The sequence below is a fragment of the Dromiciops gliroides genome, chromosome 1 (assembly GCF_019393635.1).
Source record: "Dromiciops gliroides isolate mDroGli1 chromosome 1, mDroGli1.pri, whole genome shotgun sequence".
NCBI lineage: Eukaryota > Metazoa > Chordata > Mammalia > Microbiotheria > Microbiotheriidae > Dromiciops > Dromiciops gliroides.
Window position 1 is genome coordinate 61,586,156 of NC_057861.1, and position 27,531 is coordinate 61,613,686.

A 27,531-nucleotide genomic window follows, 5' to 3' on the forward strand; every position below is an offset into this window, starting at 1 on the left:
TTTTGTGGTTTTAAAAAATGGATAAGGAAACATGCAAAAATTGTAGCTCTTAAAGACATACTTCAATGACTGTTAGAGATATTACAACAACTATTAATGTGGAGAAGTAAAGCATTTCAAGGATCACTAACGAAACAGGATCAGACGCCTTGAAGTGTAAAGGGAGGCGTGGTAGAAAATGAAAACAATGCCAAGAAGTGATAAAATGGTGCAGCAAAGCAGTCTAACTAATAATCCTCAGAAAACATGAGGTCCCTGGCAGCTGAAAGATGGTTACTGATTGTTCTACAACATGAAACAGGCTTCTTGAAGTTGGGAGAACAGTAAAATGACCAGTGTAAAACAAGCAAACAAAAAATACCAACCCCCTCCCCACAAACCTCCCCTCCCTCCCACCTACCCCAGCTGCTATAGTGCCTTTGCCATGAGAAAAAAATGCTTCTCATGGGCAAGACAAAGATCAAAGAATTTGATGAAATGAACTTTTTCACTCAAAGTTATGCTGCAATTGTTGTCAGAAGTCGTTCCAGAGCCTATAAGATTTGAACATCTTCACTGGACTGTAAAATAGCCACCTAAAAAATGTTTTGGGGATTTTTATTTTTTACTTTCAGTGAACCTAAAAGTCTTGTTCTCATTGAGGGAATGATGAATGCTAGTAACTATTGTTATTTCAAGAAGTAGAATTGTTTCAGAATCTGAAAATTTCCCAAATAGAGATGGAATATTGTAACACGACCCTGTACCACACCACACATCAGAAATAGTTGAGCACAAAGAGATGGAGGTAAACATACTACAATGACCTACAAATTTTCCCAATTTAAACTATACTGAAAACCTATGAGCTAAAGGCTAAGTCTTGGGAAAATGGACTGTTCAGCAAAGTTATGCATAACATCCAATGTAATAAAAGTGTGGTTTCATGATGAAGAATTAAAGAATGTGTCAATATCTTATAAACTTAATGAAAGTCAATTTAATTATTTTTACTTTGTCCCAAGTAATTCACAGAGGACAATACATAAGTAAGGCACTTTGCAAATCTTAAAGTGCTATATAAAGGTTAGCTATTTTTGTTATTATTACTTAAATGGTCTGCACAACTTCCAGGACTTTTAGATAAAAGAACATTCAAATTGTCTAGTTTTCAGTGGTTCTGAAGTTGGAATAAGGTTGTATTAAGTTTCTGATCATTTATATGTGATCTAATTATACCACAGCACACATACTGAATAAAGGAAAATGAAGTCTGCAAATTCCATTTATGAACCAAAGTATGGACTCCATTCTGAATATAAACTTTTTGCCCTGGGTATTTTCTTTTAAACTATTACACTGATGTTCTATTAAATCTCTGAACCACTGAAGGCCTTTTAAACAATATTGTTGACATTTTCAATTATGACTTTTCTATAGGGTGGCTCTTTCCCCTATAATTCAATTTTTATTCTCCCCCAATAAAGACACTAATCTTGCCTTCCTGCACAAAGGTGTTTCATTACATAGGCACTAAAATTCAAAACCAAAAGGTATAATCAATAACTTTTTTTTTTCCCATTTAGAGTCCAGGAGGCCTGGGGATTTTTTAAAAAAGCATTCCCTATCTCAGACACACAATTTGGCTCATATCATAAAATAGAAATGGCTAGTTAGCTCGGAGGGTATAAGAATTTATTTGCCAGGCACAATGTCCCCTTCTCCACCCCCCACCCCCCCAGGGAATAGAAATACTTGCATACTTTGATATTATGATGCAAAAATGCACCTTTGTTTTCCTGAATGTGTATTTTCCCCAGGCCTTAAATCCCAGACCTCATCCTACTTTGGAATGGAAAACAACCACAGCATCTCCTCCCCACCCCCCCCACCCCAATCCTGTCTGATTCACCATATAGTCAAATGTGAATTCTAGGGTTTTATACAATAACCAAAACCAAACCAAAACAAAACAAAACAACCCACCATTTTGCAAAACTAGGTTTTCTATTCTACTGCATATATCAAATAGTTATCTAAACAGTGATATTATTCACACAACAGAAGGGGGGGTTAAAATGAGCTTTTTATTAGAATGCAATAGTTGGATTTCAAGAGGGATGCCCTACAGAATGTTCTTAAATTAAATACCTAACTGTGGCCAATGAGAAAATCAGACTAGTGGAAATCTGCCAGAAATCCCCTTGCACACCTGTGTTTGTATGCACACATACACATGTGTATATCGGTATATACACATGTATATATGCCATATGTATATATGTGTGTACATATAGTCATATGCATGTACATGTACACACACATTTATATCTATATATTGATGTATTCATATCAGAACTAATTCTGGCACCAATAAAAACAAACAAACAAAAAAAGGTAACTTCTGCCACTTTAGAACAATCTGAAGGAGAATAAGAAAAGCTGACCCAATCCTTCTCAGTGTTTCTGTGGACTAAAAGGAAGAACCCAAAACTAACAATGTAGGCAACCCTGACTTTAAGGATGGGGTATCTAAAGCTCTCCCCAAAATGAAACACTGAAGTGATGTGATGAGAGGAACATGCTTGGTATGTATGGACCAAAGGAGATGGGTGGGCAGAAAAAAAAAAAAATTCAGGACTAGGCAGTCTTTTATATACTACCTAAAGCACACCCATCCTGTGCTTTTGCGGCTGACACCTGACGAGCACACACTAGGATAGCTCACAGTTCTGTCCATCGATAACAAACAGTAGGAAAAGAAAAACAAACAAAATAAAAATCCCCCACCCCCCCTAAATCCCCTTCCCCCCACCCCAAACCAACCTTCTTGGCTTTGCCACAATCTATCTCCTCAATCTTTTCAATAGCATGCAGCTTTCCTGAGTTTCTAGTTTTGTTTTATTTTTTCAGTTTTTTTCTTGTTTTGTTCTTTTGATAAGTGTCCTAGTTTCTGGAAACTTAAAAGTAAGCAACATGCTCTCTGCTGGAGGAATGTGGCTGAGGCAGCGGCTGCTCAACGTTCAATAATTTCAGGGCTAGACCTTTGAGCTTCTCATGAAGTTTGTCCAACAAATTCTGCTGAAAATAAGACGTCTATGCCATGGGTTCCTATTAATGATGCCTTCCCGAGCACAAACTGGTCCAGGAGGAATCATGCCCAACTGGAATACTTGAGTTTGCACTTCTTTATCACTAACTCCATTATTACGAGCTGATTAAAAAATATTTCAATCTGTTAGATTGCCGTGAGGGGAGGCAGTCAGAAATGGGAGGGAGGATGGGGGGGGGGGGGGGGGGAAGGAACGACAAAAAATAAAATAAAATAAAATCCAACCCACTAAACACATTTGTAATCACTGGGTTCTGATTTCACTATTCACACAAGGGCATTCTTGGTCTCCAGTGCATCTCACATGTTCTTGTGACTGGCAAGGTACTAACGTGAAAGAAACCAAAGGCAGAACAAGTCCATTTAGTCCCAATTTTGTGCTGGTGATGTGAAACTAAAGATAAAAAACAAAACCAAAAAAACCCCACAATAACCTTCCTCCCAGCCAAAGTAATGTTAATTCCACCCTTTCTGCCCTTTACCACCAGCCAATCTTGAGAATTTCCTAGCCAAAGTATCAAAAAGTTGTTTCCACAACCCAGCTGTTATTCTCATATTATGAGAACAGTAGCACTGCGATGTCGAGAATTGGTCATCTTGCTTCCTTCAAAAAAAGGGAGAGGGCATATCCAGCTGTTGGGCTAAAGCAGGTCCCACATTGTACTGTGGATAAAAAAGGGATGGCAGAAAGAGGGAAATCTTCCACTTGGGCTTTGCTTTGCATTATTTCCATGTGGCAGACTGAGGGATGGATCGTGGTGGGATCATGTCTAACAGATATTCACGCTGACGTTCTAATGCTGAAGAACTTTTATGTACAGCTAAACTAGGGTTAACAAAAGTAAGAGCACCACCTGAAACAGAAAAAAAGGAAAATTATTAGGTAATTCCTTAAAAAGGCCCCAAACAGAGAGTAGATTACATACCTTTCAGGAGCTCCTGGAAAACTCTCCCCAAAAGTGATAAAACACACTGTCAAACACAGTTTAAAATCCATCTCACACCTATGCTGAATGCAATGATAAACAGTTGACCATATCACTGGAAGTGCTTAAAAACAGAATCAGAGTTTGAAGGGATCTCCTTACAGCTAATAATCTCAACCAATTTTTTGTGTGTGTCATGGACCCTTTAGGGCAATCTGCTTAACCTATTCCTTATGAAAACAATGTTTTCAAATGCCTAAAATAAAAAACATAGGATTGAGGGCAGCTAGGTGGCGCAGTCGATAGAGCACTGGCCCTGGAGTCAGGAGGACCTGAGTTCAAATCCAGCCCCAGACACTTAACACTTACTAGCTGTGTGACCCTGGGAAAGTCACTTAACCCTAATTGCCTCACTAAAAAAACAAACAAAAAAACCCCATAGGATTACAAAGGAAATCAATTATATTGAAATAATAAGGGGGGCAGCTAGGCAGCCCTGGATTCAAGAGAACCTGCGTTCAAATCCAGCCTCAGACACTTGACACTTACTAGCTGTGTGACCCTAAGCAAGTCACTTAACCCTCATTGCCCCGCAAAAAACAAAACAACAAAAAATCCCCACAAAAACCAATTATCAAAATCTTTTTTAAAAAAGTTAAGGGGCAGCTAGGTGGCGCAGTGGATAGAGCACCGGCCCTGGAGTCAGGAGTACCTGAGTTCAAATCCGGCCTCAGACACTTAACACTTACTAGCTGTGTGATCCTGGGCAAGTCACTTAAACCCAATTGCCTCACTAAAAAAAAAAAAAAGTTAAAAAGGGGTGGTGCCTCTCTTGCATGAAGCAGACACTGAAATCCCTTCTGAGTAGTCACTGAATCTCTCTTAAGATTTCTAGCGGGGTAGCTAGGTGGCACAGTGGACAGAGCACCGGCCCTGGATTCAGAAGGACCTGAGTTCAAATCCAGCCTCAGACCCATGACACTTACTAGCTGTGTGAGCCTGGGCAAGTCACTTAACCCCAATTGCCTCACCCGCCCCCCCCCCAAAAGATTTCTAGGGAGAAGTTTAGTAGAAAGAGCCTCATAGCCAGTCAGGTGGCCTGGTTTCAAATTCTGGCTCTGACACTGACCAGTCGAGTGACTATGAACAAGTCATTTCACTTGTCTGGGATTCTATTTATTTCATTTCTTCATATATAAGATGGTAACAATAATACTTAACATGGCTTCTCTCACAGGATTATAGGGACTGTGTTCTGTAAACCTTAAAGTGCTACAGAAATGTTATCATCTACTCTTACCCTTTTTTGTAAACTGGAATCTAGTGAGACTAATGTATCATAGAAGAGTAAATATAGTTTAGAAAGATTTTCATTCTTCTTGGAATTTATTTTATCTTTTAATTTCTTACAAAAGACATAATTCTGAATGGCAAAAACCAAGTTATTCAGGTACCAAAGCATTTCTTTGAGAATGACAAGATTTCTTTCAGCTGGACTATAAATCTTTTAAAGTGAGAAGATGAGTCTTGAAACCTGTTGTACACTAGGCTACTTGGTAAACAGTAAAGGTGAATTGATGGCATACACAAAAGGAGTCATACTCTATACGAGAGTTACAGTAACCATCATTTAAATGCAGTTGGTTCAAGAGAAGTGCTTGATGGAGCACAACATAAAGACATTTCTAAAATGGATAATAATGCTACCTTCCAAAAGTAATTGTAAAATTATACAATCTCAGAGTGGGAAGGGGTCTCAAAGCTCATCTATCTAGTCTAGTCTGAACTCTTATATACAGCATAAATTTATTCTACAGAATTTCCAACAAATTGTCACCCAGTTTCTGATTATGATACCTCCAAGTAACAGGGAAGGTTCCCAAAGAAGTTAAAATTTTTTTTATCTATAGAATGGAAGTAGATGGAAAATGGAGAATTCAATCCAAATGCCACTTATTAAATGCTTACTGTATGTAATATCCTGTGCCCTGAACTCAACAATTTGGTCATAGCTAAAAATCTGTTCTGAACTATGAGGAGGTCTACCTAACCAGCCTAATAACATCAAAGCAGCATTTGCACTGAAGCATCATGCTGTTTCCTTAGCCTCTCTCCAGCTCAAAAAAACCTCAAGGGTTCCCTACCACCTCTAGGATAAAATACAAATTCTGTCTATTTGCCACTCACAATCTGGCTCCAGTCTAACTTGCCAGGGTTACTATATACAAGGTGCCCCAAAGTCTTAGTATAGTTTAAAGCTTTAATAGCTACCCTTCTTTGTATTCCTGGTGCTCAGCACAATGTCTAACCCATAGTAGATGCTTAATAAATGCCTGCTGACTGACTAGGTTCAGATCCTAACTCCTGCACTTACCTGAGTGAGCACTTATTAGCTTCTGAGCTGGAGGCTGCTTCTACTCTCAGAACTTCAGTTTTCTAATTTTCAAAATTATCTATACCATCTACTTCACAAGATTATTTTCAGGAAAATGTTTTAACCTTTAAGTATGTATGAGGGAGTTTGGGGGTAGGGGGTTGAGTTGTTGCATGGGTCACAAGTGGAAAAAAAAGAGAGACTGACTTAGCACTAGAGCTCTGAAAATCCTATGTCTTCCTTCATCGAGCTCTTCCAGGTAGAGCCACTAAAGGTTTAAGAAAGATGCAATTCAGTTCAACAAAGAACTAAAAATATGCAAATGGATAGAACTACTTGTTCAAATTTCAAATGACTAAGAGAGGAAGTGACAATTTATAAGTTCTGGTGCAGTATTCATTTCAAACCCTGCTGAGAGTTCCCCTATTTCTTCTAGACTTCTATCTTTCTTTACACCCCTCACTCCAACTCACTGTGGCAATTTGGGTCTCTCCATTACTTTTTATGTTCTCTTTCCCACTAAAGATATTTTATGTCTTAACTGGCCCATCTTATGGAATTAAAAGAGCACTGGATTTTAGGCCTGAATATCTGGGATTGAGTCCTAGCTTGGCCACCAGTGTAACTTTAGGTCAATCACTGTACTTCTGTAAAAAGGGTGGGGCATATAGATGACCCTTAATTCCATTCGTTCTTTTAGATCTACTAAAAGCCTAAGATTCCAAGTATGTTGCATAGGGGTGGGAGGTAGAAAATGATAGGTGTACATGAAATAAAAATTTTAAAAGAGTCATGTCTATTGAAAACAAGATGTTAGAAACCTACCTGTATTGATAGAAGTCTTCTTCCAGTTGGTGGTAGCATTGCCCTTGCTGACAGGTCTCTCCACATGCTTACCTGGCCTGGTAACAAGTGCTGCAGCAGCTGCTGTATTTTGCAGTTTAGGTGACTGGCTAAATGTGTGTAAGACTCCTCGGGGAGCCCCTGGGGGACCTCGGGCCAGTTGGCTAGAAGTCTAGTGTAAGACAAGAAACAATCAGAAGGGAGGGTAGAGCATGAGCCTAGGATTTCATAAAGCCCAATACAGCTCTGAGAATTTCCTTCCTCTGCTAACCTCCCTGCCCCCATTACTTTATCAGTTGAAAAATGGAGACCTCAGAACCTATACCAAGGGAGGGGAAAAAGAGAAAACAGCATATTGTATTTGAGTAATTAATCTGTCCTACACATAGGGCATGAAGGGCTTGTACCATCATGGGCGGGCTAAGGGAGGTGCTAGCTCAGTTTCCCCTAGAACCTCAGTTCTGACTTGCAGCACAGCTCCATTACTCTAGTTGAAGGCTTCTCCTGAGCAGAATGCCAACTTATGCCATGGTTTTGTGACTTGCAAAAGTGGGGAGCTGAAAATGAGATCCCCTAGGGCTCTGGTAAACCCTGACCCTCACTGACAGAGCCTCCTGGAAATGCAGCTCTCTGCCTGATTGTGGATTTGTGTCCTCTTTCTGTAGTCCCTGTCACATATTCTGTACAAACAACTATACTGCCTTCTGGCCCTCTTCAGCTCTCTCTCTCTCTCACTCCTGTGTTCATCCCCCATAGCTGGAAAGGACTCCTCTGCCTCTTCTCAATATTTTTCAAGTCCCCTTTCAAGGCTCAACTCAGAATTCCTCCTGCTCCATGAAGACTTCCTTGACCATCACCATCGCAACCTACCTAATCCAAGTCAGCCTTTCTCCTCAAATTTCTCATAGCACTAGGCTTAGCCTATTTATAGCTCATAGTAGCATCATTTTGTGTAGTGTATTTTTTCTTCTCAGAATTTTTTAAAGAGTAAGATCCATACTGTATCATTTTGTATTTCCACCACCTAGCACAGGGCCTTGCATATGGTGGGTGTTAGTTAAGTTTGTTGAATTGAATTTGGGGACAATTAGGATTCTAAATATAATTAACTTAAAATGCAGGATGCTGCAATTTCCCCAAGAGAAAAAAAAATGTGCTAAAATTTTAGTGTTTTAAAACTACTTTAATGTTGTAAATTTTCTCAAAAGGCCCTAGAGTAAACATTTGAATTTTAAATCTTTGCAAAAGACTTTCCTGGAAAGAACTGAAATATAAAGAAACTGAGTCACAATGTCCCTCTGCTCCCATAACAAACAGGAGAAAAAGCTTTAGGAAACCATCATTATGGACCAGAGAATTAGTGTGATTTGGGAAATACCTTCAAAATCCCTGGTAGAGATATGCTACATAAATATAATGAAATCAACTGTTTCATATTACTATCTGTCTATTTTCACACCTTTCAAGAATGCCCTTTAGACTGGATATTGTAACATATCTTACAAGTACTCATTTTGTATTTCAATTCTGCCCTCACAAAAAGATTTTATTTTTTGAAGTAGTACTTTTTGTCTTCTTTGAATTCCAAATTAGTATTTTCGAAAAGTAAAATGCACACACTCAATAATACATAAAACAATCACTGACTTAGTGATAGGTAGAACAATAAGCTCTTCCAATGGTTAAGCCAGATTTGAAACAATTCACTATAGAAATTAGGTGTACATAAAATCCACCAAGTACCTGATACCTTCAGGACAATTTAAAGCACATGAAAAATAACCCCTTAATTCCAATCTTGGGATGTCCTGAATGAATTCAGTTTAGTACCTGAGTTGGCTACAAACAAATTTGGCTGAAAACTCTCCACTACTCTTGAGAATTTGCTCTAAACTCAACCTGGAGTATAAAAGAACCCAGCTTATTCTATAAAAAACACAATTTAAGTACCAGGGAGGATGATGGTACATTATGGTGCCATTTGACAATACACACAACTGAATCAAAGCATGGCTCTCTGGTGGTAGTTGTGAAGTCTCTCTCCTCACCTGTTTCAGTGAATGATGTTGGGCCATTGGCTCTGGCTTGATCTGCACTGGAGAAGACGTCTGTTGTAATATCCGCTGTTCAATCTCTTGCTCCTGCTGCAAAGCCTTTACAAAAGCAGCCTTCAGGCGATTGGTGTGTTCAGCCTTCAGCGCCTTTTTCTGATTTGATGTCATACATGTTTCACACATAATGGCTCCATTTTTTTCCTCTCGCCACCGGCAGGTAAAATCAGTCTTACATTGAGCACACATGTAGGGCTCATGGGATAAAGTTGCGGTTGCAGTTTTGCCTGGGATAATCAGATAAGTTTGAAGCTTAGGTCAACAAAGAACATTTCCTTAAGAAAAAAAAAAACCTAACAACTTCCATTTCTATAGACCTTTAAGGTTTATCAAGCTCACGCTCACTTGCTCGCACGCTCTCTCTCTCTGCAGGGCAATGAGGGTTAAGTGACTTGCCCAGGGTCACACTGCTAGTAAGTGCCAAGTGTCTGAGGCTGGATTTGAACTCAGGTCTTCCTGAATCCAGGGCCAGTGCTTTATCCACTGCACCACGTAGCTGCCCCCAGCACTATCTTTTTAACTGAGATCATGTAAATAGTACAGCCACAATTTTTCAGATAAGAAAATAGAGGCTCAGAGAAGTGAAGTGCTTTTCAGAATCATATAGTTAAATAGTACCAGAGTCAGAATTTGAACCCAGGTCTCGATGCAAATTCAGTGTTTTCCCCATTAGATCTGTTTCTCAAAAAATGGTATTGATGGGGAACAGTTTGAATGACTGATTCCCTCCAAATTTAGCATTTAAGATCCCCTTGGCCTTGGACAAATGCTCTCTTCTCAATGTTCTTGGAGTGTAAAGATTTCTAGGTTAGAAATGAGAAGAGACCTGGATAAACCACTTTACTCCCATGAGGCTGTTTTCTCCTTTATAAAATGCAGAAAATGTTCTTATTATGCATATCACAAGTATGTTGTAAAGAAAAGGTTTCTTAAATCTATACACTATGGAACATGGATTATCATTATGGTGAGCATTCATTTTAAAACTCTTTTATATGCCACATCTTCTACTTATATATCTCCAGGAGTCCTTGCTCAAAAAGACGTATAGGCTTCAAAACTGTTAGAACTAGAAAGGATGTCAGAGAGGTGGATCCAAATGGCAGAGTACAGCTTACCATTCTGATGTGAGCCTCCACAAAGATCCAGGGAACACATCAGACTGAGAACTAATTGAAAATCAAGGGAAAAAGGCACAGTTCCAAACTACAGTAGTGTAGCAAGGCAGAAAGGTCTTCAGAAATGGGGGACAGGATCTGGTCAGGGGTGCACAGTCGTGGAGTATGCTGTACGCAGGAACTGAAAGGGGACTGAGGATATACACTCAGACAAAAAATAGGCCAGAACCATGGAGGATTCCCAATCTCGCGCAGAATGTGAGAATAGATGCCAACTGGCTGTTCTTTTGTTCATTATCCATCCCTGGGTCAGAGATACAAGGCAAAGTGTGAGAATTGGAATGACACCCCCTGCTGGGAGGGATATAGTGAGCTCTGGCCTGAAAAGAAACCATGTGACTTTAGCGTCCGGAAATGACCTTTTCTGGGGGTTTTGAAGGTTAGTTCGGCATCAAAAAGTGATGTTTGCTCCTGGGCCCTGTCAATCAGAGCTACCAGCCAATTAGCTTGGAGCTGTGTGTGGACGACCCTGTTTCCGGTTTCACAGGAGGCTTCAGGGAGAAGCTGCTGAAGCGAGGTTCTTTTGGGTTCCTGACCTCGGTTTTGGCTGGTGAGATGCAGGGTGCTCTTAGAGATAGTTAGATTTTTACCTCTCTCTCTCTCCTCACCAACTTCTGATGCACTTTATTGTTTGTTTGTTTTTTTCGAGGCAATGGGGGTTAAGTGACTTGCCCAGGGTCACACAGCTAATATATGTCAAGTGTCTGAGGCTGGATTTGAACTCAGGTCCTCCTGAATCCAGGGCCGGTGCTCTATCCACTGCATCACCTAGCTGCCCCCACCCCCCCGCCCCGATGCACTTTAATAAAAAAGCCTAAACTCTTGCTAAAGCTTCTAATTTAAGGTGACTACTCTAAATTAGATTTTAGACATCTTAGCTAGAATTTTAGTCCTTTAAAAAAATGAATATGGGGGGCAGCTAGATGGCGCAGTGGATAAGCACCGGCCCTGGATTCAGGAGCACCTGAGTTCAAATCTGGCCTCAGACACTTACTAGCTGTGTGACCCTGGGCAAGTCACTTAACCCCAATTGCCTCACCAAAAAAAAAAAAAATGAATATGGGATCTGTGCTTAGAGGTGTCCCAGGGTTCCCAAGCTATGTACTCCATTAAGGGCAAGCTTAGAAGCAAACAGTAAACTGTGTGACTCTGATCCTGGTTGATGAGCAAGGCCTAAGTTCCTGCCTCCAGCCCAGCATGAAGCCTCTGGCAGAATAACCAGGGGAAGAATCTCAAACCAAAGGGAAATCTGCAGTTTCTGTCATTCTCAATATGCAGAACTTTGTAGCTGGTTGACAATGGCTGAGGTCAGCAGCAATTTGGGGTGTGAGCTCTGGTACATCCTACCAACCTGGAACGATTCACGGATAGGACTGGCAATGAATGGAGTGCCCGGTGTCCAAGGACAGGCTTATGTTTTCAGAGGTGTATCACCAAAACACTGGCCATCAGGTAATTTTTTTTCAGTCACAGTAACTCAGAAAGACTACCAACTAAGTAGAAGGAACTTGATCAACTTCCATCACCCAGCACCCAGACAGATGAAACCATAGATCCCAAGACATTCTTCCCTCCTCTTAGGGAGCAAACAGTTCAAATAGATAAAAAGATTAAATAAAAATTCATATGCATCTCCTGATACAAAATTCTGAAAAAAAGGATTATATTGTTTGCACATTTTTTTTTAATGTTAGAAATGGGCCTATGCAATTCTAAGGAGAATAACTGGACTTTTGTTTTCTTTCTTTCTTTCTTTTTTGGTGAGGCAACTGGGGTTAAGTGATTTGCCCAGGGTCACACAGCTAGTAAGTGTCAAGTGTCTAAGGCTGGATTTGAACTCAGGTCCTCCTGAATCCAAGGCCAATGCTTTATCCACTTTGTCACCTAGCTGCCCCAGGGGCTTTTGTTTTCTTGAGTACTTCTGCTTTCTTGGGGTATTTATGTTGTGTTATTTCATGATCTCAGGGATGGCTTAAACTGGGAACCTGCTGGCTGGCAGTGCACTCAAATTATTTTGATTCAATACAAAGTCTGATCACTGCCCTTCTTGTCTGAGCTCTGCAAGTTTCAGACCTGTATTTCTGCCTGTTCAATATTCCTTTGGGCTTGCCTCCTTTTTGAAAGTTCTAGTGCTGGATTCAGCCATTGTCCATTATATTTGGAGGCAGGAGTCCATGTGTTACAGAGTATGACATTTAGTACCAGAAGATCAGCATTCTTTCCTGCTTTACTTCTTACCACCTGCATGACCTAGAGGTAAGTAGGAACTTTGAAATGCAAACACAGAAATCAGGAGAAATATAAAAAAGTCAATGTTGAGTGAGCTTTTATAGAACTAACAAGACAAACTGTTTACATTTTAATATGGGGATATGATTCATCCATCCCATGAAAACTATCATCATCGGGGGTCACAGAAAAGAAGTTTAATTAGACAGACAGCTTGGGGGTAGGGTGCTGTTGGTTGTGTTATGTTCCAATCTTAAAAAGGGGGGGGGGGGGCCGGGCAGCTAGGTGGCGCAGTGGATAGAGCACTGGCCCTGGAGTCAGGAGGACCTGAGTTCAAATCCGGCTTCAGACACTTAACACTTACTAGCTGTGTGACCCTGGGCAAGTCACTTAACCCCAAATGCCTCACTAAAAAAAAAAAAAAGTGAGGGGAAGAAGAATACACTGGGGTTGGGGGAATCGGAAGGATGGGGACAATTATTTCACACAATCAGAGAGTTCAAACAGAGGACTATTCAAACCAGGAGGAAGAGTTGAGAAGAAGGCAATATCTAAATCTTAATATTTTTTGTTTGTTTGTTTGTTTTTGTGGGGCAATGGGGGTTAAGTGACTTGTCCAGCGTCACACAGCTAGTAAGTGTCAAGTGTCTGAGGCCGGATTTGAATTCAGGTCCTCCTGAATCCAGGGCCGGTGCTTTATCCACTGCACCATCTAGCCACCCCCCCTAAACCTTAATATTAAGTGAACTGGTCAAAGGAGGGAAGAATACACACACACACACCCCCCCCCCACACACACACCCACACACACACCCTATCCCACCCCCACCAGACACAAATACTAGTTACACAGCAGGAAAAAAGGAGGAAAAGGGAAGATATAAAGGAGATAAGTAAAAGGGAGGTAGATGAAAGGAGGAGGGATGAAGCAGAAAAAAATTCTTAAGAATGAATGAAAAAAAGAAGAAACTATGCATATTTTTAGCTGTTCATGGCAACTTCATAAAAATCAATTAATTAATGAAGTCATAAAAGCTTCATAAATGCAGAAAAGCAGAAATATCAAATGCATCTTTTACATTTACATCATGCAATAAAATTATATTGAATAAATTAGGGTTCTAAAACAAAGATTAAAAATTAATTGGAGGGACAGCTAGATAGCGCAGTGGATAGAGCACCGGCCCTGGATTCAGGAGGACCTGAGTTCAAATCCAGCTTCAGACACTTGACACTTACTAGCTGTGTGACCCTGGGAAAGTCACTTAACCCCAATTGCCTCAGCAAAACAAAACAAAAAAATTAATTGGAGATAAAAATTAGCTAATCCTAAAGAACAGGTGATTCACAGAACAGATTATAGGAACAATCAATAATTTCATTAAAGATAATAATAATGAAGCAATATGCCAAAATATTTGGGATGCAACTAAAGCAGTCCATAAGGAGATAATTTATCTCTAAACATTTTTTATGAAATGATTAATAAATTGGGCAGACCTCTATTAAAAAAAAAAGCCTAGAAAACTAAGAAATTACCCTCCCCATTAAAACACAACAGAAATTCTAAAAATCAAAGAGGAGATTAACAAAACTGAAAGTGAGATACTTTCTTTTAGAATAAAAAGATAAACTGTTAGCTAACTTGATTTAAAAAAAAAAAACAATTACCAGTATTAAAAACAAAAAAGTGAATTCACAAGTAAAGAATAAAGCAAATTTTAGTAACTAATTTGCCCAATTATATGCCAATGAAACTGATAATCAAAATTAAGTGAATAATAGGGGGTAGCTAGGTGGCGCAGTGGATAAAGCACCGGCCCTGGATTCAGGAGGACCTGAGTTCAAATCCGGCCTCAGACACTTGACACTTACTAGCTGTGTGACCCTGGGCAAGTCACTTAACCCCCACTGCCCCACAAAAACAAAAACAAAATGAAGTGAGTATTTACAAAAACATAAAATGTCCAGATCAATAAAACTTAAATAACCAAGTCTTAGGGGGACAAAATGAAAAAGCCACAAATAAACTCTCATAGGAAAAAAAGATAAACAAAGAAAAAAGAATACCATATGATTTTCAAGCAAATTCTATCAAACATAAAAATCAATCCTAATACTACAAAAGGATAGCTAGGTGGTACAATAGATAGAGAGCTGGCCCATGGAGTCAGGAAGACCTGAGTTCAAATCCAGCCTCAGACTTACTAGCTGTGTCACTCATGGCAAGTCATTTAACTGTGTTTGCCTTAGTTCCTCTTCTGTAAAATGAGCTGGAAAAGGAAATGGCAAACTACTCCAGTATCTTTGCCAAGAGAGTCCTAAATTAGGTCACACAGAGTCAGAAATGACTGAAATGACTCAACAAGAAACTGTTAGAAAAATGTGAAAAAAAGGTGTCCTACCAAACCAAAATACTTCTATGACACAAATATGATCTTGGTTATCTAAACTAGAGAGAGTCAAAACAGACCACTATGAGCAATATCCCTAAATGAATGTCAATGAAAATTTTAAAATAAAATATCAACAAGGTAACTATTGCAGCACAAGATTATAAAGATTATGCACTATGACCAGACTAAATATATACCAGGAATGTATAGGCTGGTTCAATTTTAGGAAAAATAAACACAATTGACCATATTAACAAGTAACAAGGACAACAGAAATCATTATCAATAGAAAGCTTTTTAAAAATATATAATATCAGTTTTCTTGTTAAAAACGCTAGAAAACATAGAACAAATGGATTTTTTTTTAGTTATCTATCTAAAATCAAGCACCAGCATTATCTGTAATGGATAAAAACCAGAGACCTTTCTGATTAAATTAAAGGCAAAGGAATGATGTCCATTATCATCACCATTACTATTCAATACTGTGCTAGAAATGCCAAGAAATGCCAAAAAGTCAAGAAAAAGAAATTGATGAGTAAGGAGAGCCCCCCCCTCCCAAAAAGAGAGAGAGAACCTTTTGCAGATGATGTGATTAGGTTATTTAGAGAATCCTAGAGAGTCAATTAAAAACTAAATGAAACAATGAACAATTTCAGTAAAGTTATTGGATATAAAATAAATCCATGTAAACCCCAAGTCTTTCTGCAAAATACCAACAAAATTTAGCATGAAGAAAGATGAATTACAATTAAAATAACTATATAAAGTATAAAATACTTGGGGATCCATCTTTTGAGATGTATAGTGGAACACAATTACAGACAGATCTAAATAACTGGAGAAATATTATAGCTATAGTTAGTCTGACCTAATATAATAAAAAATGATAACATCTAAATTAATTTACTTTTTTCAGAGCCATACCAATCAAGTCAGTGAATGAATGTTTTATGGAATCAGAAATAATAATAAAATTCATCTAGAGAAACAAGAGGTCAAGAATATGAAGGGAATAATTATATGAAAAAAGTGAGAAGGAAGAAAGCCTACCAGTAACACACCTCAAACTATAACTCACTATTTGAGAAAAACTGTTTGAGAAACTAGAAAGCAATAGGGCAAAAACTAGGTCTATACCAATATATGCTTTATATATACTGTATAACAAGATAGTTCCAAATGGGTATAAGACTTAGTTATAAAGGTTAATTATTGTAAATTAGAGGAGGAAGGAAGAAATTGTCAGCTCTATAGTTAAGAGTTCATGACCAAATGAGACAATGAGGTAAAATTCTGATTATGTAAAATTACAATGTTTTTGCCCAAAGACATCAAAGAAAGGAACAGGATTTACACATTCAAAAACATATGTAGTAGTTCTTTTTGTGGTGGCAAAGAATTAAAAACTGAGGGAGATACCCATCAATTAGGGAATGGTTGAACAAGTTATGTTACAGGAATGTGATGTAATAGTATTGTGCTATAAGAAATGACAAGGAGGATGGTTTCAGAGAAACCTGGGAATGCTTAAATGAAGTGACACAGAGTGAAGTAAGCAGAACCAGGAGAACAATTCATAGCAATAGCAACAATCATGCAGGAGCTCTGAGGCAATGGCCAAATACAATTCAAAAGATCTCATGACGAAACATGTACACACCCCCAGAGGGAGAAAAGTGACAGATGTAGGATGCAGACCAAGAACAAAACCTGTTTTTGGACATGGCCAATGTGGGAATTTGTTTTGCTTGACTATCCATGTTTATTTTACAGCATTTTTGATAATTCTTGCTTTCATGTTGGGGCATTAGAGGACAAGCCACTTTCCTTCTCCCTGTCCTTCTGTTTCCTTATTTATAAAATAAAGTGAAAAGGGCCAGATGAGTCCTCACTTGTCTGTCTTATAAAACCTCATAAAACCAATATGCAAGTCAGAAGGCAGATATGTAAACTGAGACATGCTAAGAGATTCAATGATTTACTTAAGATGATACAGCAAATTAATGGTAGAACTCCAGTATCCTTATTCCTAGCTCAGTGTTTTTCATACTTTCCCATATTAATATGCATTCATTCTCTACAGACCTAGGAAAAAGAACTCTGATATAAGACTGAAAGAAAGAAAGGGAAGCAGGCTCTAGCATTCTCAACCCCCATAACATTACTATTGCCTCAGTCCAAAATTTATGAGGTACAGAGCTATTATAAAAAAAAAAAAATCAAAAAAGTATTCTCTCCTAAAATACTATGATCCTAAGACACCAATTTTCTCCAGTGAATAGTAACAGTGAAGACTAAGTATGATGTTTAACAGCAATTTCAGGTGCAAGAAAACAAGAGTACATACATGCATACTGCTAGCTCACCTTGAGTTTCTAAGAGATTCTGTACCACTTCCTCTAATCCAACTAGGTATATAAATTCATTGTTGGCTGCACTGGGTAGAAAATTCATCTCCGGAGCAGGTGGTTTAGGAGGGGGAATCTCTAACAGCGTCTTTTCCAGCTGTTTACGTAGGGCAAGCTTTGCAGCAGCTTGTCGGCTGGCTGGTGAATCATTGGCATTCACTATGGATGCAACACCGGTGTTAGTTGCATTACCCTGAGCAGATGTGACCGTTGTACCTTTAACTGAAGTTGGTGAGGCCTTAAAAATGAAACAGAAGCCAAAGAGAAAAGCACAAGCCATGGTCAGTCCCATACATTAAACAGAATAGGGGTCCTGTATAAAATATAGTAAATCAAAGAGTCTAAAGTGGAGAGGCATGATTTAATCATTGCCTAGCCCAGCTGTTTCCTTCCAACCCTTTTACTACTTGCTTTTTTTTTTGGGGGGGGGGGGCCCCCAATGAGGGTTAAGTTACTTGCCCAGGGTCACACAGCTAGTAAGTGTCAAGTGTCTGAGGTTGGATTTGAACTCAGGTCCTCCTGATTCCAGGACCAGTGCTCTATCCACTGTGTCACCTAGCTGCCGCCCCCCCCCCAACACATTTTAATGTCTGCTCTAGAGTTCAATGAGGTGCATACTCATTGCTTTTTGCCTTCAATTTCATTATTTAGATGACACATCAGGTTTAGCCTTTTTTGTGTTTAAAAAAAGCACTGCAGGGCTTATTTATATTGGTAAAGAATGGGGAAAAAAACAGATTTCAGGTAACCTTGGCAAGAATAAGCCATTGAAAAACATGAAATACCCAAGTCACAGAGTCATTCAAAACCTCCTAATTTCAACATGTAGACAACTAAGGGTTCTTATTTCTTGCCAGTTTGTCCCTTAATAAAAACTGAAATTATCGTATATTTGTTTTTGGTAGAGTAATGATTTTAGCATAGGGAAGACTCCTTTGGGGATCATGGTAAATAGTTTCAAGGATCAGAAGGCCTACTGGGAATTTTACTGCTAAATTTTGTAGGTAATATGAAGAAAGGCTAAGTAAGAATTTATGTAGGGTCATTTTATATCTTGCAACTTTGCTGAAATTGTGTTATTTGAGTCAACATTAAAGGGCTGCCCAGGTGAAGTAGAGGCTAGTATAACCACTAGCTCCCAAAGGAAGAACTAAATCTACTAGCTCTCAATGTATTTATGGACCCCACCTACCACCAGGGTCCCAACCTAGTTACAGTTCTTCATTCTGGTTTCCTTAAAGCAAGCAATATGTTTTTTATAAAGATAGCTCAGAACTCACCTGTGGGATATTCACCAGCAGGCTAGTGTTGGGGACATTGGTAACTCGGATGAGACCCTGCTGTATAATTCTCTGACCCTGAATTTGCACGCTGGGAACAGATGCCCGTGGTGCCAGAAGTAGAGGAGGAGGCCCCGTGCTGGAATGTTGCCTGATGTTATGGATTTGCTGGGAAGAGACAGAGATTGGCTGATGCAATGGTTTCATGAAGCAACGGAATGATGCAATGGAGATGATATAAGACAAGGACAAAAAAGCGACAGTATTACTATTATCGTAGTCAATATAATTTACATGCTATTAACTGTAACTGCAGGACCCAAAGCTCAAGAAAAGATCTGTAATGCATTGATGATTGTTTCAGTTTGAGTAATAATGGAAAAGTCTCCAGTTTTTTATGCACAGAAAAGTCTTAGGTTTTACATGCTGTTAGTAGGCCCAATGCCATATATTCATACAAGATCTCTGAATAGCAGTATCATCAGTGGGGATTTCCTCACACAGCAAAATGCTAACATGGCTGTTGGCTGGAAGGCTTTCTTGAACTTTTTGTTGCTTCAGGATTTGATCAATAGTAAAAGATTACTGTCACTTCTGGAATAAGGTAAATGCTAGTCCTGCTTGTCCCATGCCCTTAACAGACCTAAATGAGAAGAAGTATCATATTCAGTTCTGGTCACCACCTTTTACAATGAATATTGACCAAATGAAGTGTGTCCACAGATAGGTGAGAAGATGGAGACCGTGCCAAATGAGAGTAGGCTAAAGGAACCAGGGATGTTTAGCCTAGAAAAAGACTTCAGAGGAACATAATTTCTCCTTTCCAACATGTGAAGTGATGGCATAACTACCAAAGGATTTATAGATCTAAAAAAATAATAATAATAACAAAATTCATCTGGAGGAAAAGGTCAATAAAATCAAGGGAATCAATGAAAAAATGTGAAGGGGATTGATAGCAGAATTAGACCTCAAACTATACTGAAAAGTAGTAATCATTAAAACAAGTCAGTACTGGATAAGAATCAGAATGACAATGGAACATATTAAATACTCAATAAATTGAAGGAAATGAGTACAGTGTCCCAGTTCTTTGACAAAACCAGAGATCCCAGCTATTGGGGCAAGAAGTCACTTTTTGACAAAAACTGCTGGAAAAAAACTGGAAAATTGTCTGGCAGAAACTAGGTATAGACTAATATCTCACAATGATACCAATTAAAGTTCAAAATGGGCATATAATTTAGAAATAAAGGATAATATCATAAGAAAATTAGGAGGTCAAGGGGAAAAAAAATTACCTATCAAATGTAAGGATAGGGGAAGAGTTCATGACCAAACAAGAGATAAGAAGGATCACAGGAGGCAAAATGGGTAATTAAATACAATAAACTAAAAAGTTTCTGCACAAAGAAAACCAATGTAGCCAAAATTAGGAGAAATGCAAGAAACTGACAGAAAATTTTTGCAGCAAGTTTCTGATAAAGGTCTCTTTTTTCAAATATATAGGGAATTGAAGCAAATTTATAATAAGAGCCATTCCCCAAATGATAAATCATCAAAGGATACAAACAAGCACTTATCAGAAGTCAAAGCTATCAAGTCATATTAAAAATAACCTAAATCACTAATAATTAGAGAAATGTAAATTAAAAGAACTCAGATATAAACTCATACACATCTGATGGCTAAGAAGACAGAAAAGGAAAATTATAAATACTGGAAGGAACATGGTAAAATAGGTACACTAATGCACTGCTGGTGAAGCTGTGAACTAGTTCGACCATTCTGAAGAACAATTTGGAACTATGCCAGAAGAGCTATAAAGCTGCATACATATCAGTTTGACCCAACAATACCTCAAAGTCTATATCCCAAGAGATCAAAGAGGAAAAAGGGAAAGGACTTATATGCACAAAAATATTTATAGCAGGTTTTTTTGTGGTAGCAAAGAATTGGAAATTGAGGGGTTGCCCATCAATTGGAAAATGGCCGAAAAAGTCATGGTATATGATTAGAATGCAAAACTGTTGTGTTTTAAGAAATGGTGAAGGGCATAGTTTCAGAAAAACCTGGGAAGATTTGTATAAACTGATGTAAAATGAAGTGAACAAAACCAGGAGAACAATGTTGATAATAAATAGAAATATTATAAAGATAATCAGTTGTGAAAGACTTAGAACTCTGATCAATGCAATGATCTATGATAATTCCAAAGGACTGAAAAATGTTATCCACTTTCCAAAGAGAGACAACTGATGGCCTCTGAATGTAGAAGGAAGGAGATTTTCCCCCCTTTTCCTTAATTTTTCTTGCCTTCCCTACCCCTACACCCCCCCCTCCAAAACACTGCTAATGTAGAAATAGGTTTTGTATGACTTCATATGTAAAATGGGCATTGTATTTCTTGCTTTCATAATTGGGTTGGGGCGGGGGGGATGTAAAATGAGAAAATTTAGAAATGGAAATAAAAAAAATATTCTTTAAAAAAAATGCTGGAATATGGAAGACAGATTATCCCTTTTCTGCTTGGCACTGGGGAGGGGGACAAAACTAGAACTGATGGTAAAGTTACAGGAACAAAGATTTCATTCCATTATGGGTAGGGAGGAGATACTCCTAAACCAGAAGTCTGTATATGGTCAAGACCACTGATTTATTAAAGCAAAGATCTAAAAATATGCGTATTTAAAACAATTCCATTCTTACCTATTTAAACAAATCACTGATGCTAAAAGAAAAATGGAATTGAGACAGAAGGCCATAGTTATGGGTTAAAATAATTTCTTAACACAAATTCAACTGATATAAATCCAATGTCATGATAAGAAAATGAAAAGGGCTTTTAAAAAAGTCATTTCAATTTGATAGGCATTTATTGAGTGCCTATAACATGTTAGGCACTGGGTTGGCTACTGGCGATACAAAGACAAAAATGAAAATTACTGCTTTCAAGGATCACAATTTTACTGGAAAACTCTTTCATAGCATTCAGAGATATAGCAGATATAGGAGTTACAGTAGCCAAAGGTAATAATATAAACTTAAAGAATATAAACTTGTTTGTAAAATCTTACAGAGAAAGATGATGAAAGATTCTGATCTCATAAAACAGAGACAAGGGAAGGTACAAGTAGTTTAAAGAAGCTTGATAAGAGACCCAACTAAACAAAGTCATTTTGGGGGGAGAAAGTAGGAGGACTATAAAGAAAAGAAAAACAGAAAAGATAGCAAAAGATTTTTATAAAAACTTTCAAAAATTCTGACAAAATCTCACATGTATTTATGGAAAAGGTAGAAATGGCTTCAAAGAGAAGAGAAACAGCTGGAATAAACTATGAACATAAACAGGAATTAAGGGACATTTGTGGAAAATGTGATAACTTTGAAAAATTAATTCACAAAGTATGTGAAGGGAGGAAAGATGTCAAAATGTGAGGAAAAAAATCTTATTAATATATTAAAAAAGGCAATAGAAGTATTCACAACTACTGACCAAATGGTTACTTTCTGATCTACACAAAATTTTTTGAGAATAACCCACATATACACTGACATATCTTTTAAAAAATAAAAATAATCATTTTTATTTAAAGTTTTGAGTTCCAAATTCTATTCTTCCATCCCTCCTCCCCATCTCCCTCCCTGAGGTGGTAAGCAGATATAGGTTATACATGTAGAATTATGTAAAACATTACCATATTAGTAATTGTGTATAAGAAAACTTGAATATAAGGAAAAGAATGAAAGTGAAAATAGCATGTTTCAGTCTGTGTTCTATCATTATCAGCTCTTTCTTTGGAGATGGATTGTATAGTTCATTATTAGTCCTTTGGGATCGTGTTGGATCATTGTATTGCTGAGAATAGTTAAGTCATTCACAGTTCTTCATCAAACAATATTGCTGTTACTGTGCATAACGTTATCTTGGTTCTGCTCACTTCACACTATACACTGGTTCATACAAGTCTTTTCAAGTCTTTCTGAAATCATCCTGCTTGTCATTTCTTATAGCACAATAATAGTCTATCACCATCACATACCACAGCTTGTTTAGCCATTCCCCAATTGATGGGCATTCCTTTGATTTCCAATTCTTAGCCAGCACAAAAAGAATCACTATAAATATTTTTGTACAAAAAGGTCTTTTTCTCTTTTTTTGGGATGTCTTTGTGATATAAACCTAGCAGTGGTATTGCTGGATCAAAGGGTATGCACAGTTCTATAGTCCTTTGGGCACAGTTTCAAACTGCTCTCCAGAATGGTTGGATCTTTTCACAACTCCACCAAAAGTAGATTAGTGTCCCAGCTTTCCCACATCCTTTCCAACATCCAATAGTTTCCATTTTTGTTATATTTGTTGAAGGCTGTTTTTCAACAAGATGTGTTGTCCATTCAAAGATTATCAAGAGTGCAGACAAATGTTTTTTTCATTTTGTCTTTTTTTGCCATTTGGGGGAGACAGTGGCAATACTGGCTAATGTAGAGATTTGTGTTACATGACTTCATATGTATAATGGGTACTGTATTTCTTGCCTTTTCAAAGGGTGGGGAGTAGAGGGAGGGACAGATTTCAGAACGGAATTTTTTTTTTTAATTCAAAGATTATAAAATTCTTTGACTGCTACAACTGAGAGGATCTTGTTCAATAACTTTCTAACCATAACATCAAGAAAAGCATAAATTAGGGAGAAATAAATTTGCCAAAGGCATTCAGCACTATCATGGAAGAGATCCTACAGAGTTCAAATTAACAAGGGATTCCCTTTAAGACAGTGAGGTTACCCAGGTTATTCCTGTTTGTGCATGACATTTTCATAGGTATACAGAGTCGTATAACAATACAGAACCTCCCAGATAGGGTTTGTATCCATTCAAAATAATTTGGCCTACCTAACCACTGGGGAAAAACCAAGTTGATAAAGAATATCTACTGCCTACATTATAAGACACGACTTATAGAGCTGATATACCATTGTATGTATTTTTGATAGACATTGCAAATGAATAATGATTGAGACACAGAATTAAATAGATTAGTGGGCTAGACAGATAATCTTAGGCAAATTATAAAGCTTCTTTAATGACTCCAAATTTCTTCCAGAAGTACAAGCATTGCCCTCCACCTTTTTTTTTTTTTTGGGGGGGGGGAGACAATGAGGGTTATACAGCTAGTTAATGTCAAGTGTCTGAGGCCAAATTTGAACTCAGGTCCTCCTGAATCCAGGGCCAGTGCTTTATCCACTGTGCCACCTAGCTGCCCCCAGCATTGCCTTTTAATATGAATAGTCTACCAATGTTCTTGATCAGTTAAAAGTCATGGAAACACCACACAGAATCTCTTAAGAATTATCACTCAAAAGGCAATGGAGAAATACTTACTAGAAACATCACATGACAAACAAGGAACTACTGAGAATAACCAGAGTGTTGGATGACATCAAAAACCGTATGACTTTAAAAAGATGGTCTGGCCATATGACAAGAGCAAAGAATAGCTAATGGTCAGCCCACCTTACCCATACTACCTAACGGCTGTGTACCACTTGGTAATATTACCCTAACAGTTGTTCACTAGTTGTGCTATGGATAATTATAAAGGAAAACAATAGCTAGCAGCTACATGTTTGAACACCTACTTTTGTGGATCTCTTCTGGAGAATTCAATGGGTAGATAAAAGATGGTGATTGGGCAAAGAATACTAAACAGGACAGTAATACTGAGATTCTTCTGTTAAGATCACTGAAACAATGTCAGATGCTATTACACCTCAAGTCAATTCATTTATTTGGAGCTTAAATCCTAGCAAAGTTCCAGGCTAACAAAGGGCAACCACAACACTAGTGCCAAACACTTAACCAAGGCAGTAGAAGTGAGTTCAGCCAGCCCAATACTACTATGAGAAAAGATAACATAATCCTAGTCAATATTACTAGATTCAAATGAAAGGGGAACTTGTGAAGTCTTGAAGCAGAGGGATGGGAAATGGAAAGATTCAAGAATCCAACTTTTATATGAACAAAGAAAATATCCAGCTAAACCCCTCTCTTCTTACCTGGGCTCCTCTAACAAGAGGGGGCATCACTATTTGTGTGTTCTGCTGAGACCCCAGCTTTGAAGATGTCTGTTGGCCTCCACGGACCAGAGGAGGAGGAATAACATTGCCTGGTATTCTTGTAGATGAGGCCTGCAAATTACAAAGTGCCCAAAAGGTAATGACTTTAAGTGGATAAATACAAAGGCACATCACAAGTAATACAAAGTGTGTAATATGGTAGATAGATGATAAGTCATTGTCACTTAAAAGTGGTCCATTACAATTGAAATTGAGTAGTGTGCTTTGCTCAAGGTCTAAGACACCACACTTGAAACAAAATTCAGGATCTGGGTATCTAACAAGTGTTCTGGAGTCAACACTCACACTGAATGTTGGTTCCATTTAGCTCATGCATATAGCAAAGATCTAGAATGGGGTGCCTTCAAAGATGAGTAAGGGACAATTCAGTTATGAAGTTAGTTTGGTGATGAAGTCTAAGTATCATGCTTATACTGTTTAGATGCTCCCAGGAAATCTAGCTTGTAATCAGAGAGTATTCTTTGAGCTGTTTTTCTTAAAGGGGAGGAAGCAGTATCATTTCAGTACCCTCAAACCTGCTTATGCCTATGAGGTGGCTAAGCCTAATGCAGATCCAAAAATGAATTCTATTGGCTAGACTGTTACAAATCTGCTTCTGCATTTCAAATGTTCATTTTGGTTCAAGGAATTTAGAATTTCATTATAGGGAGCAAAGTGGGAGAGAAACTCAGGACATTTGGGTCTTGGCCTAGAAAGTCTGTTTTTCTTATCCTTGAAGCCTCTATCTGGTGGCCAAGGTTTGGAGGCTTTATGGTTTAATAACAGTTGACTAAAGTATGTTTTTCCAGTTTGCCATGACTACTAGAATGTGTTCCCTATTAATCATAAGTCACAGGTTTGTTCTACACTGAAACTCCAATGTTAAACACTCATTATCCTCTTTAGCTATTTCCTATCAATAAATACAACAATGAATTCCTTTTTCTTGTTTCAAATTAGGAAGGCAGCACTGATATTAGAAACAAGTACCATGTTTTCCTTTCCCTCTCTTTATGCCCTTCTCATTTCTCTTCCCTCCAACCTGGCAGTGTTTCCAAGGATCAAACTGACCTGAAGAGATGGCTTGCCAGCAGGAATGTTTTGTGTTCCCCGTACCAAGGGGGGAGGGGTGGCCACAGCATTCCCAGAGGAGCCAACAGGCTGCAAAAGAACATCAAAATGATACACATGAGAGAGTGGGAGCACAGTGGCAAGCAATTAAGAGGAACAAAAACATCCCCTCCCCCTAAAATCTACATGAATAAGTAATCCTCATGGAGTAAGATTTTGCTAAGAAGATATTGATTTTTTGGCCATGCTCCCATAGCCATACTTTCAAACTAAGAAAATGACCCTGTCTGTGTCAATAATTGGAACAAAGGCAAACTGTTGGGCATGTGTGAATGGTAGAGGAAAAACAGGGCATGAAACAATTTTCTCTTGACCACAGACCCTCAGTGGTATTGAGCTTTTAAAATCATTCACTGCTTTTCCCAGATAGCTAAATGGAGGCTGAATGCTTTGTTCTCGTGTGGCCAGAATGGCAGGAGGTTGTGGTTGAGTAAAGTGAGCAAAATGGACTGGTATACTGGAATAGGTTGATCCTTGTTTCAGCACTTTACCTCCCAACAATATTCAGAGCTTGCCATCTGACAAGTGGGCAAGGTAATCTCCACACCTACACAAACAACTCAGTGCAGGGATTTTATAGACTGGACAAAAAGACTAAATATGGTAATGGGAACTCATTCCTCCCTAGGAGAGCTAGAAAAATTGGTCTTGCTGCTACATGATCAAGAATAGTATTTAAGGTTCTACCTCTTTAATGAGTGATAATGGACTGCACCAAATATTTCTAAGTAGTTTCAGAAGACAAGATAGAAGGATACTAAGTAGAAAGCCCCCAAACAAAATCACAAATCAGTTAAGTACAATGTTTTTATTCCTGCGCCCCCCCCCACCTTAAAGAAATAAGCCTTTATACTATATTAATGACTATTTTGATACTTACTAAAATGAATCAAAAAGCAACTGAGAGATTTCACAAGATGGGGGATTTTCCCAAAGGGAGGAAAAATGTTAAGGCACTTTAAAAGCCCAACAAAGCCTTTGATGTGAATATAACCATATAATGTTCCAAACACTTTTCTCTGATGATTTCCACTGAAATCTTTCTCAGATACTTCATCATGTTGTAGAAACTCTTGATTATGTTAGTGACAAGCTTTGGCTGGTCCTATCCAGCTGGAAGGACCGACAATATAGGCCCAAGGATGAGGCTAGAAAACCTCATCGATGGACTGATTATCTTTCTAAAAAAGGCATTTTAAAAAAAAGATTTAGGAATGTGAAAGTATTTTTTTCATACACATACTATCATCATGTTCAAATGTCTAGGTTTAAACAAGACCCAGATCAGATTGGAAAGAGAAATCTGACAATAAGAAAAATGAAAAAATGTTTCAAGACACACATGTCTAAGTTACAGAATTTGGAGTTGTCAAACTATTATTATAGATCTATTATAAAACAGGAAAAAGGAAGCCTTTCTTGAAATACAAATAGTAGAGTTTCTA

At 38.1% G+C, this 27,531-nt stretch overlaps 1 protein-coding gene across 2 annotated transcripts in view; it reads right to left on the reverse strand.

Moving 5' to 3' along the window:
* Positions 1 to 2,911: 2,911 nt before the first annotated feature.
* GATAD2A (GATA zinc finger domain containing 2A) overlaps positions 2,912 to 27,531 on the reverse strand; it is a 75,989-nt gene continuing 51,369 nt past the window's right edge. The window contains exons 5-11 of one of the 2 annotated variants that reach the window (XM_043978565.1): positions 26,027 to 26,116; positions 24,896 to 25,027; positions 18,840 to 19,028; positions 17,518 to 17,797; positions 9,283 to 9,572; positions 7,217 to 7,406; positions 2,912 to 3,945 (exon numbers count right to left, since the gene is read on the reverse strand). In XM_043978565.1, the coding sequence (XP_043834500.1) occupies positions 3,815 to 3,945; positions 7,217 to 7,406; positions 9,283 to 9,572; positions 17,518 to 17,797; positions 18,840 to 19,028; positions 24,896 to 25,027; positions 26,027 to 26,116 (1,302 nt within the window). In that variant the 3' untranslated portion in view covers positions 2,912 to 3,814. The remainder of the gene's footprint in view (positions 3,946 to 7,216; positions 7,407 to 9,282; positions 9,573 to 17,517; positions 17,798 to 18,839; positions 19,029 to 24,895; positions 25,028 to 26,026; positions 26,117 to 27,531) is intronic. The other variant, XM_043978566.1, reaches the window with a different exon arrangement.